Source organism: Brassica napus, chromosome A3 (assembly GCF_020379485.1).
Source record: "Brassica napus cultivar Da-Ae chromosome A3, Da-Ae, whole genome shotgun sequence".
Classification (NCBI taxonomy): Eukaryota; Viridiplantae; Streptophyta; class Magnoliopsida; order Brassicales; family Brassicaceae; genus Brassica; species Brassica napus.
In genome coordinates, this window is record NC_063436.1 from 16,547,743 (window position 1) to 16,559,691 (window position 11,949).

The window sequence follows — 11,949 nt, forward strand, 5'->3', positions numbered from 1 at the left end:
ATGTTATTGTTTAGATGTATATTTTTTTGTTAGGAGAATATTATATATGAGTAATTTTAGAATGTTTAGTTAAATTTCTAATGAATGGTATAACATAGACTTGTGTATGGTAGATAAAAATAGGACTCTATTTTAATAGAGTAGACTAGATTTTGACCCGCGCTTTCAAAGCGCGGGTTTATTTTTGTTTTTTTTTTCAAATGACAAATATTTAGTAAATGTCACATTTTCATATATTTGCGTTTTATTTTATAAAAGACTTAAAAATTTTATCTTTATTTATCGTATTTTATTTTAAATGACTATTTATGTTAAAAAAAATTAAACTTTATTTTTTTAATGAATTAAGTTGGTATAACTCTCATAAATTAATTTTATTATGGGGTTAATATTTTAATTAAAAAATTATATACTTTTAATAAAGATTTATACTTTTCAATAAAAAAATTCAATTATTTTTATGAATGCTTAAATTATATTAAGAAAAGAAAAAAATAATAATTAAGAATAATTGAAAAAAAATATTTGAACTTGGACTCAATGGCCCAGAGGAAAAAAAAAGTGAGAATTGAATCTGATTTTTTAATAGACCCAAATGGTCCAAGAGAGATTTGATTTGGGCTGGATCCAAAAATAATGACCCAATATAGATTTGTTATTAATATTACTTAATTGCCCTTAATGAAACATGCAAGGTTAGTGAAGGAAACATGCCCCTAAGGTAATTATGACAATAGGATCCTAATTTAATAGTATAGATTTGTATTACGCATGTCTTTTCTTTTTTACGAAAGTAAAGCGCACCAAACCATAACATATCAAACAGATTAATTTGAAGTTTTCTTAAGCTAGTTTACAAAAAAAAAAAAGTTTTCTTAAGCTAACATAGGTGAAAATATTCAGGCTAGTCAAATAATTTTAAGATGCCATGTCAGCAAGCCAAAAAATATAACCTACTCATGTATTCAGTCCTCTTTATTCGTCACCTTTTCGGTTTCTCCATCAACTTTTTGGCGCTAGGGCTGAGGTTTTATCCGTTATGGATTGGACCATATAATTATTTTAATTTCAGTATATGGATAATTTAATACAGTTCTTATACTTAATTATCTATATTATAATACTTAATTATATTCATTTAAATGGTGTTAGCTCCATTACTTTTCCATCATCTCCTTCCTCTCACTTCCCTTGTCATCCACGCCTCACAGTTCATCTTCTCCATTTCACTTGCTCTCCTATCTTCACCAACCTCAGATTCTCCTCTCTCTCCTCTCCAATTCACCATCGTCCTCCTCCACCATCTCTCAGATCCAGAGTTATGCCGCGGTGTTCGTGTAACGCCGACTTAAACACTGCCGCGTTCGTGTCAAGCTGCCGAGTTCATGTCTCTTTCGTGTTCTTTCTCGTGTCACGCCGACAGATCAGTATCTAGAATGGCGGATATCGATTAATGAGAAGAACCCTAAAAATGAGACAAAGCGCTTAGAGTGCGGTAGGACTGCCACAGACCGGGCCATGTTCAATGCCAAAACAAAGTCCATATAAAATGAAACCCATAAACATTGCGACAACTTTAATGAAATGCAACGTTTAATAGAAGATGGGCACGTGTCAGCCTGTCAGAGAGTGAGTTTCCACGTTGATAGCTTAAGAGTGAGACTAACATTTTTATATATATATATATATATTTATATTGATACTACTTATACTTTAAGTTCATATGATATACATATAACTATACAGAAAATGATTTGCTACTCAATTAAAATGCATGTCAAGTTTTTTTATTTCAAAAATTAATAAAAAGTTACATCCAAAATTGAAAAAATAATAATCAAATTAATATCTTTTTAGTTTCAAATGTTATAATCAAATCTATTAACTATTAAATCTATTAAATAAAAAATTAAGTGATAATGCTATCTATGGACCGGTGTACGCCTGCGAACAACTATGCACCATGAATCTATTTTCTGACACAATTCTTACCTTGGCTGTTCCAGGTTCTCCAAAAGCATGGACATTCTCGTCCTTCCAAGCCTGAAATGTACATGGTTTTGGCAATTGAGTCACATAAGGGTAAATTACAAATTTGAGCTTCTGTTGGGTATATTACACCTAATCATTTTTCTTAAAATATATATATGATACTAGAACTAAATAGTCCTCCATGTGCACCGACTACAACTTTTTAATTAAAAGTGATACGAATTACGCCTAATTAGATACGCTACACCCGTTCCAGATTTTCTGTAATAAGATTTTCAATTTTCTTGACATAATTATGAGTGTTAACTTTTTTTAATCATCGAAGATTTTTTTGGAAATCTTATTTCTCCGAATAGTCTTAATTGTTTTATTAATTGAGTATTATCAAACGGATAAGTACGTATTGATTTAGTTATTTATAATTTATTTGTCAGTTGTGATCTTGTGAAGATCTCTCTATTCTGCCTAACCTAAAACCACTCAATAACCCTAATTCAGTCCCTATCCCTAGTCCGTATATCTAAGGTATATATATATATATATATATATATGTATAATAAGCTACGATAAAACCCATAAAGAAAGGAAAAATAGAAAGAGAGAAGAGAAATATATATTATACGATGGAGAAGACTGAAATGAGTCGAAGAGATGTGATTGTATGCCGAGAAATATGGTATGTAATGGCTATACTCTCGCTCTTTGGCCTCTCCATATCACTCAATCTTCTTTGGCCACCTGGGGCAAAGTCACCAGGATCGTCTCCTTTCCTCAGGGACTGCGCAGTGAGTGCCACAACATTCTATGCAGTGACGGTACTCAGGTATCTCTTATTCACCGATCCTCCTTCAACTAATGGTTACAAGGATTTTACTACAGAGAAAGAGAGGGTTCCTCAGCTTGTCTTTGCGGAGCTTGCGTTATTGGCGTTAATGACATCTCCGTCAATGTATTCACTTTTGGTGGATCATGACGTATTGTTATACATGTCGTTATTCACCATATCGTTGTTCACTGGTGGGGTAGGTCTGATTCAGCTATCAGATAAGTTTAGGATGGAGATGAAGAATGCTTATATCACGCTTCTTTGCGGTTGGTTGTGTTGCCTTTTTGGCACTTATATTTTTATTTATCTCCCCAGTATAAACGTGGCTATGATTCTTGCAGGAGTTTATTGGTTGTTCTTCTTTTTTATCATTGTATATAATTACCGCAGTTAGGAGCTCTCTACAAATTCAGGGTTTCCACTCTTCCTGCTTAATTCTCTTGCTTAATTTTTTCTTAATGGTATTAGAGCCATTAAAATAAAGTAATGGTATTGTAAGTCCCATATATAAGACTCCACGTTCTGAGTTTAATGACATGTTAACTTCTTGCTTTTACCATTTATTTTGAGAGCTATTAAAATTAGTCATACATATCCTTAGTTAACTTGGACTAATCAAAAGCCATTCATGACTTATTGGAAATTTTGCAATTGTAATCTATATAACATCACCATTATCAAGATGAATACTTTACGAATCAAGTACGGATAACTTAAGAAGTACTAGCTGAGTAGCAAGTAATTGTGTCCACTCCTAGTAAAAATACCTTCCTTGGCTTGAATATTGGCTCTGACATTGTCGACTGTGACACTGCTTTCGACCTCGAGAGTAAATGTCTTTGTTATAGGAGTTTTCACGAAGATCATTTACTAGGATTTCTCTTAACGCGCCACCGAAAAGACGAACTTGAAACAGAAGTGGCTAAATCAAATATCATATGAATAAATAGATATTCTCTGTGTTCCACTTCCACTTCCACATGGCTTGAACGATTACGTACTGACAAAACATTTACATATCATAAGGCATATTGTAAGACTCTAGCTACATGCATGTATATAATCAGCATTAATATTAATTCGTTTTGGTCAGAAAATTAGAAATTTTATAAACACCGTCTTTGCTATAATTAAAAAGGACTTTGATGTTGGTAATGCAGATTAGTTATCTTAATCTCCCACAGGGGTATTTGTAAAACATCTTGGAGATCTATTGCGGTTAATGGTAGAAACCAAGAATTATCTTTCTCAACCTTTGGTGTACAGGCTCTCTTGAAGTTATCTTTGACTTTGCACGTTGCTACTGCAACCATTGAGAGATGTTTTTCAGGAATGAAGATCGTAAAGATAGTATGACGAAATCGCATCGGTGATCAGTTTTTAAATGATTATTTTATTTGTTTTATTGAAAAAAATACTTGAAAATGTAACCAATGAAACTGTTATAAAAAGGTTTCAAGCTATGATTGAGAGTAGAGTACATTTGTAGGTTTTTTTTTGTGTAATACATTTGTAGTTTTTTGGTCATTTAAACATTTTGTTTTTGATATTTTTTTTCCGACCTCAGTACAAAAAGTTTCTGGCTCGGGGCACCGAGTGTTGAGTGTGTGATGCATGGATGTTCTATTATAACATGGAAAAAACAAATTGGGCTTGAAAAAGTTGGGTCATATTTGTTACAAAAGACCATTTATCTTCATATCCACGAATAATCTCAGCCGTTGGATCATCACAAGACAGTATGATGACGCGATAACATCTCCGAGAGAACAGTAATCGTTGAAGAAGAAGAACAAAAAGTGTCAATCTTTCGTAACTAGAGTCCAAATCGAAGTCCAAAACTCCAACTAAAAAAAGGGGGTTTTAGGGTTTACTCCAGAGACGAAAGAGAAGCAATGAGCGACGCGTTCTGCTCGGACTGCAAGAAACACACGGAGGTCGTGTTCGATCACTCCGCCGGAGACACCGTCTGCTCGGAGTGCGGCCTCGTCCTCGAGTCTCACTCAATCGACGAAACCTCCGAGTGGCGCACCTTCGCCAACGAGTCGGGCGACAACGATCCCGTCCGCGTCGGTGGTCCGACGAACCCGCTTCTCGCCGACGGGGGTCTCACCACCGTCATTTCGAAACCTAACGGATCGTCCGGGGACTTTCTCTCGTCTTCGCTTGGTCGTTGGCAGAACCGGGGATCGAACCCTGATCGTGGGCTTATCGTCGCGTTCAAGACGATCGCCACTATGGCTGATAGGTAGTTTGGGTCGTTTTCTTGGATATTGATTTTGTTTGGTTGGTTGTTGTCTGAAAGTAGTTTGAGAATTGTGGTTGGTTTCTAGAAGGTTTATTTATGGCAAGTGTTTGTTACTGAAAAGGAAAGACTTTTGATTTTTTTTTTGCTTATGATATGTTTAATCTTGTCAGTTCAGTGGCTTATGGAATGTTATTTATGTTGCGTTTTCATTTTAAGTTTTTGATTGCTTGTGTTGTGGTCTGAAAGTTTGAGGATTGTAGTTACTATGAAGCTCCATGTAGATGAATCTTTTATATAAGCAAAGTTTATGTCACTGCATAAATGATATTGTGCAATTAATGCCTCTTATTACTTGGCAATAATACGTTAATTGAGACGGTTCAATGGGTTATGGAATGTTATTTATGAGACTAGATTGCTTTCCCTGTAAGTTAGATTGCTTGACAAGTTGTAATTAACAAGGTTTGATGAACCTTGTGTTTCTCCAGGTTGGGGCTTGTGGCGACCATCAAGGTATCTAGCTAGACATGTTTCTTTCATCATCACATGGTTATATTTGTGTGGGGTTTTACATTCCTTTGTTGATATTGGATTAAAGGACCGAGCCAATGAGATATATAAAAGGGTAGAGGATCAGAAGTCAAGCAGAGGAAGGAATCAGGATGCTCTTTTGGCTGCTTGTTTATACATTGCTTGTCGGCAAGAGGACAAGCCACGAACAGTCAAGGGTACTACCGAACAGCTATTTGTTTTTTTTTTTTTGGTTCATATGTTCGTTAATCATCATCCATCATTGTGTAGAAATATGTTCTGTTGCCAATGGAGCTACTAAGAAGGAGATTGGTCGTGCAAAAGAGTATATAGTCAAACAGTTGGGACTTGAAACTGGACAATCAGTAGAAATGGGAACTATCCACGCCGGAGACTTCATGGTGAGCTCTTGAAATCAAGTGCATGTTTGTTCTTATCCGCTGCTTGTTTTCGTTAACCGGATTGGTAAATCTCCAGAGACGTTTTTGCTCCAATCTTGGTATGACTAACCAAACGGTGAAGGCGGCTCAAGAATCTGTGAAGAAGTCAGAGGAGTTCGATATAAGGTTACATCGTTGACCATTTACTGTCTTATCACTTCTGTTCTCTGGGTTTATCGATGTTACGAGTATTCACACATGGAGCTTTAAACACCTTTGGTTGCAGGAGGAGTCCCATATCGATTGCAGCAGCGGTTATATACATCATAACACAGCTCTCTGATGAGAAGAAGCCTCTTCGAGGTCTGTTCCATTCACATCGTGTGAACTGAAACAATACAACTTTAAAACAATCGCTGATGTTGAACTCCTTGCAGATATCTCAGTGGCAACTGGAGTTGCAGAAGGAACTATTAGGAACTCGTACAAAGATCTCTACCCTCACCTTCCCAAGATCATACCAGCTTGGTATGCTAAAGAAGAAGATCTCAAGAACCTTCAGAGCCCTTAGAGTGTTTCATCTTCTCTCTCTTAACTTGTTACCACGCCTTCTTGTTTGATAAATCAAGTCTAGTTTCTATTGGAATCTGGGGTTATAGAGTTGTTTGGTCCAGACTTGAACCAGAGTTCTCAAGTAGATTTGTATCCAGAGAAAAATTAATCCAAAGATTCGTGTATTGGTTAAGCGTGTGTCAGAAGTCAGAACAAAAGAAAACCGGATCTGAAATTCTCGGTTAAAAGAAATAAGAATTCCAAACCGGCCATCTGTACATGTGTTTCAAACTGTTGAACTAATTAGTGGTGTAAAATGTTCAATTCAAAAACTTAAGTGCTTAAAACAATAAATATCGCAACTCTTGGGGAGCAAAGCCTCAAGATATTTACATTGTCCTTATGTGTAGATAATAAGACCTAAAGATAAGCAAGCATTGCTTTACATAATAAAACAGCAATGCTTTCACTTTTTACACACCCAAAAGGAGGTCTAAACTTAAGCCAGTGGAGATCCAAAATACATTTTATTTACTGACTTAAATCTAAAACCCTCTTTTTTATTTACAGAATTATAAATATAAACATGAACCAGTGCTTTGCTTAGTTAGGCTGTACATATATAGCTCTCTGTTCATCAAATTATCCCCTCTTTCTCTGGTTGTGTTATGAGCTTGAGGTTTACTTACATGGCTAAGGAGAAGCATTTGCAGCTAGAGATGACGAGAGCCCGATTCTTCTCTCTGCATTAAAAAACGAATAATGATGCATGATCATGATCTGTGACATTTGTCTTACTAGATGTTATACAGAGAGAGAAGAGATAGTTACCTCCAGTGGTGATAAGTTTCTCAACGCGGGCAACGATGTGTTTCCCATATGTGTATCGCTTCAAGGCATTCAAGTGGACTTTGATGCGAGAAATAATGAGTGAAAGGCTTTGATCATCGCATGTTTCAAGAACCTTCTGCACTACGTAGTTCCCGAATGGATCCTTCATCATCGCCTGCATTTTTTTCAGCGTTAATGGGAGACTTCTCAGACATTGCAGAAAGACAGGAGCGAGCAAAGATTTTTATTTTTAGTTGCAGACCTGAAGAGGCTCGTTTTCATCAGTATAGCCAAGCATCTCATTCACTAGAACCTGGCGTTCCTCTGGACCGCCAAACGTTAAGCACTTTTCAACAACGTTAGAAGCAAATTTCTGTTGACTCATCGTCACAATCTGCCCAGCAAGCTTATTGATAATTTCTGTCCGTTCGTGTGGTTTACCGTGTTGTATGATATGCTACAGACGAAAGCAAGGTCAACCATTGTCAGGGTAGTGTGACTATTTTCATGTACTAACAATGTAACTCAAGCATTCAGAAACTTACCTGAATAACATAGTTCCCGTACTGATCTTGAGCTAGAGTGCAGACTGAGTTCATGATTTCCTCCATAATGATCCGTTGGGTTTCTATGTCATCAATATGCTCCAGTACCCTCTGCCGTGATTCCAAAGAAGTACATTACAAGTGTTGTTAATAGCGGATAAGAAAACAACCATAAGATGTGATTTATATATATATCAGACCTGGATAACACGGCATCCATAAGGGTGTGTTGAAAGAGCTAAGACTTTCCCATAAAATGAGGAAATAATGAACTGTATGCATTCCTGAGGAAGACGCTCAATACACTTCTGGATCACATGATTACCATTCTGATCATGAACGCATTTCAAGACAGACCCATCAAGCTCTCGCACCATTTGAGCTTGCTGCTCAACATCAACCACCTCCAACGCCTGTATCAATATCGCAGAAACAAGAAAGGGACATGCTCAGAGAATTTAAAGCCTCTTTCTATAAGACTCTTACCATTATATAATAATAATTAGGGTCAAAACAATGTGTTTGTACTGAGTACCTTTTGGATAACCCTGCAGCCATACATTTGTAGAGAGAGAGCCAAAACGTGGCCAGTAACTTGTTCAGCGAGTTCTTTTCTCTGTTTGTTTGTACCATGCTCAAAAAACTAAAAACGAAAAGAAAAGAAAAAACAGAACAACCTGTGAGTATAGAGACACAGGCCATTTGCAACGAAATTGTTTAGATGCTACAGCTCTTACCTTTTGAATGACATAATTTCCAAAGACATCTGTCATTAAAGTGCGACCATAAGGAAGTATTTCAGGGAATATTGCATTCTTTTCCTCATCTGTTGCAGTCTCAAGTTTTTGCTGAATGAAACGACTTCCGTATTGATCCATGCTGCACGTGGTGTGAAAGGAAGACAAAAGTGAGCTAGTAATAACTTTAAATGAAGTATATAAGTTAAGGCAAGGTAAATACCTGAACTCAATCACATGCCCAACTATTTCTGAAAGCTCCAAAGACCTTGTCTTGTTGTTCTTGAACCCTTCTAGTAATGATGCTTCCGTTGCGCTGCCGATATCTACATGGGAAGATCCCGGTAATCCTCCAAGGGGGATTTTCATCATTGAGGCAGCAGATTGTGACATTCGCATGTTCTGGAGGTTTCTTGAATTCTTGGAAGGAGAAGGTAAATGGTTTCCCAGATACATGCTGCCAAGATCATATGGAGGATTATCAAACAATCTGGAATTTGCAGCACTGAGATTACCCAGCTGATGCCTCTGCTGAGCAAGTAACATCGCGAGATACTCATTAGCTGTATCTCCATTTGATGTCCCGAGATTGTTTCTAAGAAGAGGATGATCACTTGGTGCACCAGTAGCTGATGCCGTATGCCGATACTGGCTGTAATGAGGGTCCATAATTGGAGAATGAAGCTCAGCAGCAGCTTGGTTTATCAATCTATTCAAGTTTTGTATATCCCCTTCCCCATTCAAATGTGAGCCTAAAACAAACGAATAAAACCAAATCTAAGATGATACGCTTTTTGCGTTTATGAGAGTAAGAGAGTGAGAGAGCGAGGGAGATACCTTCAGGGGAATAGTGCTCAGCTAGTGAATTCAACTTGTTATTTACCAAATAACCACCAGCTGTGGAGAAGTCCATTCCATTAACATTTGCATTCTGAATATTATCAGATAAGCCCAGGCTTCCTAATCTAGAGCGGTCTGAAGTTGAGTATAGACTCGCCGAAGAGGAGGCTCGTTTAGGGATGTTGACCTGTCCGTGGGAAGCCACCGTAGAAGCACCAAGGCTTGTTCCATAACCACTCATAACTCCACCATAATTTGAAGAAAATAACTGATCGTTTGACTCTGTCATACCAATACCCTGTTGACGCAGAGCCTTCTTATGACCATTGGGTATGTAACGCATGACATCAGATTGATTCTCCAATTCCACCTGAATCTGGGACTGCATAAGGTTATCTTTGACTTGATTCATCTCTGCCATGTTCAACCTCGACAGCGTGTCAGCAACATCAGCAGCAGTGTGGATGGCTGAGCCAAACGTATTCTTCTTCTCGACAGGACCGACTCTTGTTCCAATAGGGGGCAAACCAGAGGCCGACGCTCGCCCTACTAGATGTGACTCAGGAGTTCTATTCCTTGGCACCGGAGAACTCATGTTAGATCCCAGCATAGCATTTGGAGTGTTCTGTCCAGCGGAATGTAAAGACTCATGGAATGCTAATGGGCTGTCGAATCCACCCGGACTAAAATTCGTTAAGACAGCAGGATCGTTCATGTCGCGGAAAGTGTTGCAACTCGCAGGCCGAGAAAGCTGGCTGCGTAAGGCTGCATCTCTGTCAAGTCCTTCCTGTACAAATTACAAATCAATCAAGTCGAATTAAATCAAGGCTAGCATATATTCAACATGAATATAAACACTAAATGTATAGACTTAGTTTTTTTGAATATCAGGAGGTTCGGGACCGAAGCCACTAATCCCTAGACCCGAAACCGCAACATATAATATTAGCTCGTCTCAAGGGCCACTAGACTGGGGATCTCTGACACAATGAAGATCTTTTCCAGTTGAGCTAACAACCTCTAGTAAATGTATAAACTTTATTTCTTTTGAATATCAAGAGGTTCGGTACCAAAGCCAGTAATCCCCCTAGGCCCAAAACAGCAACATATAATATTAGTTCGTCTCAGCGGTCACTCGACCGGGGACCTCTGACACAATCACTAGAGATCCTTTCCAGTTGAGCTAACGACTCTCCGGTAAATGTATAGACATTACCTGAAGTATATCAGCGAAACTCTTCCTTCTGGGCCCAAGCCCAGGATCTAGCCTCTGCACAGCCGTCTTCTGAGAGCGTCCCTGCGCTACAGCATTCCTCAGCTCCATCAAATCACTCTCCGCCTGCTCAACACCAGGCTGAACAGAGAATAGCGACGACGAGGAGTTGTTGTTGCTGTTGCTGTTGCTGTTCTCACCTTTCTTCCTCCACTCCCCAACAGGATCAAACACCGTCTCACCATTATGAAACCTCTGAGCAACTCTCCAATCCTCCCTAGACAGCAACGGAGGCGGCAGCCTCGGGTTCGAGTGCTCGTTCGAGTAGTAGTACGATAAATACGCAGGGTGCCAACGCAACTCGTCGTCGGATAAAAGCTCGACGCCGACGTTCGCAGCGTCTCTGATGTAATCAGCGTTGGTGTTCATTAAGTATTGATTATCCATGGCTCTCAACAAACCTTCCACCGTCGGCGGCGCGCTTCCGCTTCTGTGCACATCGGCGACGACGTCTCGGTCTCCTCGTTGCGAGCCGAATGTTTGGTGGTTGCGATGCTGTTGCAGGAGAGATTCGAGCTCTCTCTGGAATCGATCCTCGAGATCGGCGGCATTGGATCCTCGGTTCATGTTTGATCGCGTGTCCGTGTAGCTATCAGTATACATCTCTTCCCTTCATCTGAAATCAATTATGAGACCTAATCAGAGAGTTCCTCGAAAAAAATTGTGATCGCGATTAAATTTAACAATCACCTCTGGATTTGAATGTGTACGTAAGATCTTATCGTAGGCGAACGACGTCGTTCTCTCGTTCAAGCTAACACGAAGAAGGACGATGAGAAGCTGGGAAGGGAACGAAGAGGGGAAGAAGAAGAAGAAGAAGAAGCATGGAAGTCTGAGATCGCCTTCATCCTCTCCTCTCTCTTGTAATTCGTCTACTTCTATTAGATTCGGATATGTCTCTTTTTTTTTGTCTTTTTGTTATTTGTTTAATTATATTCTACACTAATCTTTTAATTATAAGACCGTGTGTGATCTCATCTTGTCTAATATCATTCTCTAAGGTGATTAATTAATGATTGAAACTCTTAAAATCAAGAATCTCTTCTGTCAAGAATCTCTTACAATTTATTTTATTTCATGCATACAAATACAATACAAGAGTAAGAGTGAAGTGAGAATCAAAGCGAAATTAACACCTTTAAAGATTGTGATATAAACGAGCAGGTCTTTATAACGTTCCAAATCAAAGATGAA

At 38.4% G+C, this 11,949-nt stretch overlaps 3 protein-coding genes across 4 annotated transcripts; 2 read left to right on the top strand and 1 right to left on the bottom strand.

Moving 5' to 3' along the window:
- Positions 1–1,959: 1,959 nt before the first annotated feature.
- Positions 1,960–4,314, top strand: BNAA03G31140D. Its single transcript, XM_048776363.1, has one exon. The coding sequence runs from the start codon at positions 2,616–2,618 to the stop codon at positions 3,210–3,212; it is 597 nt and encodes a 198-aa protein (XP_048632320.1). The 5' UTR covers positions 1,960–2,615; the 3' UTR covers positions 3,213–4,314.
- A 251-nt stretch (positions 4,315–4,565) lies between these two features.
- LOC106439245 (transcription initiation factor IIB-2) lies at positions 4,566–6,722 on the top strand. The gene is made up of 7 exons (XM_013880651.3): positions 4,566–5,066; positions 5,555–5,579; positions 5,665–5,794; positions 5,868–5,998; positions 6,075–6,163; positions 6,264–6,340; positions 6,415–6,722. The coding sequence occupies exons 1-7, from the start codon at positions 4,714–4,716 to the stop codon at positions 6,546–6,548; spliced, it is 939 nt and encodes a 312-aa protein (XP_013736105.1). The 5' UTR covers positions 4,566–4,713; the 3' UTR covers positions 6,549–6,722.
- Positions 6,723–6,853: 131 nt separating this feature from the next.
- On the bottom strand, positions 6,854–11,690 carry LOC106439244 (pumilio homolog 4). 2 transcript variants are annotated; one of them, XM_013880650.3, is made up of 11 exons: positions 11,446–11,690; positions 10,699–11,371; positions 9,480–10,269; positions 8,866–9,394; positions 8,643–8,784; positions 8,441–8,548; positions 8,106–8,318; positions 7,906–8,016; positions 7,623–7,817; positions 7,361–7,535; positions 6,854–7,272 (listed from the first exon to the last, which is right to left on the bottom strand). In XM_013880650.3, exons 2-11 carry the CDS (start codon positions 11,356–11,358, stop codon positions 7,223–7,225), a joined length of 2,973 nt encoding a protein of 990 aa, XP_013736104.2. In that variant the 5' UTR covers positions 11,359–11,371; positions 11,446–11,690; the 3' UTR covers positions 6,854–7,222. The 2 variants fall into 2 exon arrangements, with proteins under 2 accessions (XP_013736104.2, XP_048632319.1); XM_048776362.1 differs by having other exon boundaries at positions 7,186–7,535.
- Between the last annotated feature and the right edge of the window lie 259 nt (positions 11,691–11,949).

Bases quoted from the DNA above. Each gene is read 5' to 3' on its own strand.
- BNAA03G31140D (XM_048776363.1), top strand. From the start codon at position 2,616: ATGGAGAAGACTGAAATGAGTCGAAGAGATGTGATTGTATGCCGAGAA.
- LOC106439245 (XM_013880651.3), top strand. From the start codon at position 4,714: ATGAGCGACGCGTTCTGCTCGGACTGCAAGAAACACACGGAGGTCGTG. The intron at 5,580-5,664 runs GTATCTAGCTAG...ATTGGATTAAAG, and splicing joins GGCTTGTGGCGACCATCAAG to GACCGAGCCAATGAGATATA. The intron at 5,999-6,074 runs GTGAGCTCTTGA...GTAAATCTCCAG, and splicing joins TCCACGCCGGAGACTTCATG to AGACGTTTTTGCTCCAATCT.
- LOC106439244 (XM_048776362.1), bottom strand. From the start codon at position 11,358: ATGTATACTGATAGCTACACGGACACGCGATCAAACATGAACCGAGGA. The intron at 9,395-9,479 runs GTATCTCCCTCG...CGTTTGTTTTAG, and splicing joins TGAGCACTATTCCCCTGAAG to GCTCACATTTGAATGGGGAA. The intron at 8,785-8,865 runs GTATTTACCTTG...CACCACGTGCAG, and splicing joins GGGCATGTGATTGAGTTCAG to CATGGATCAATACGGAAGTC.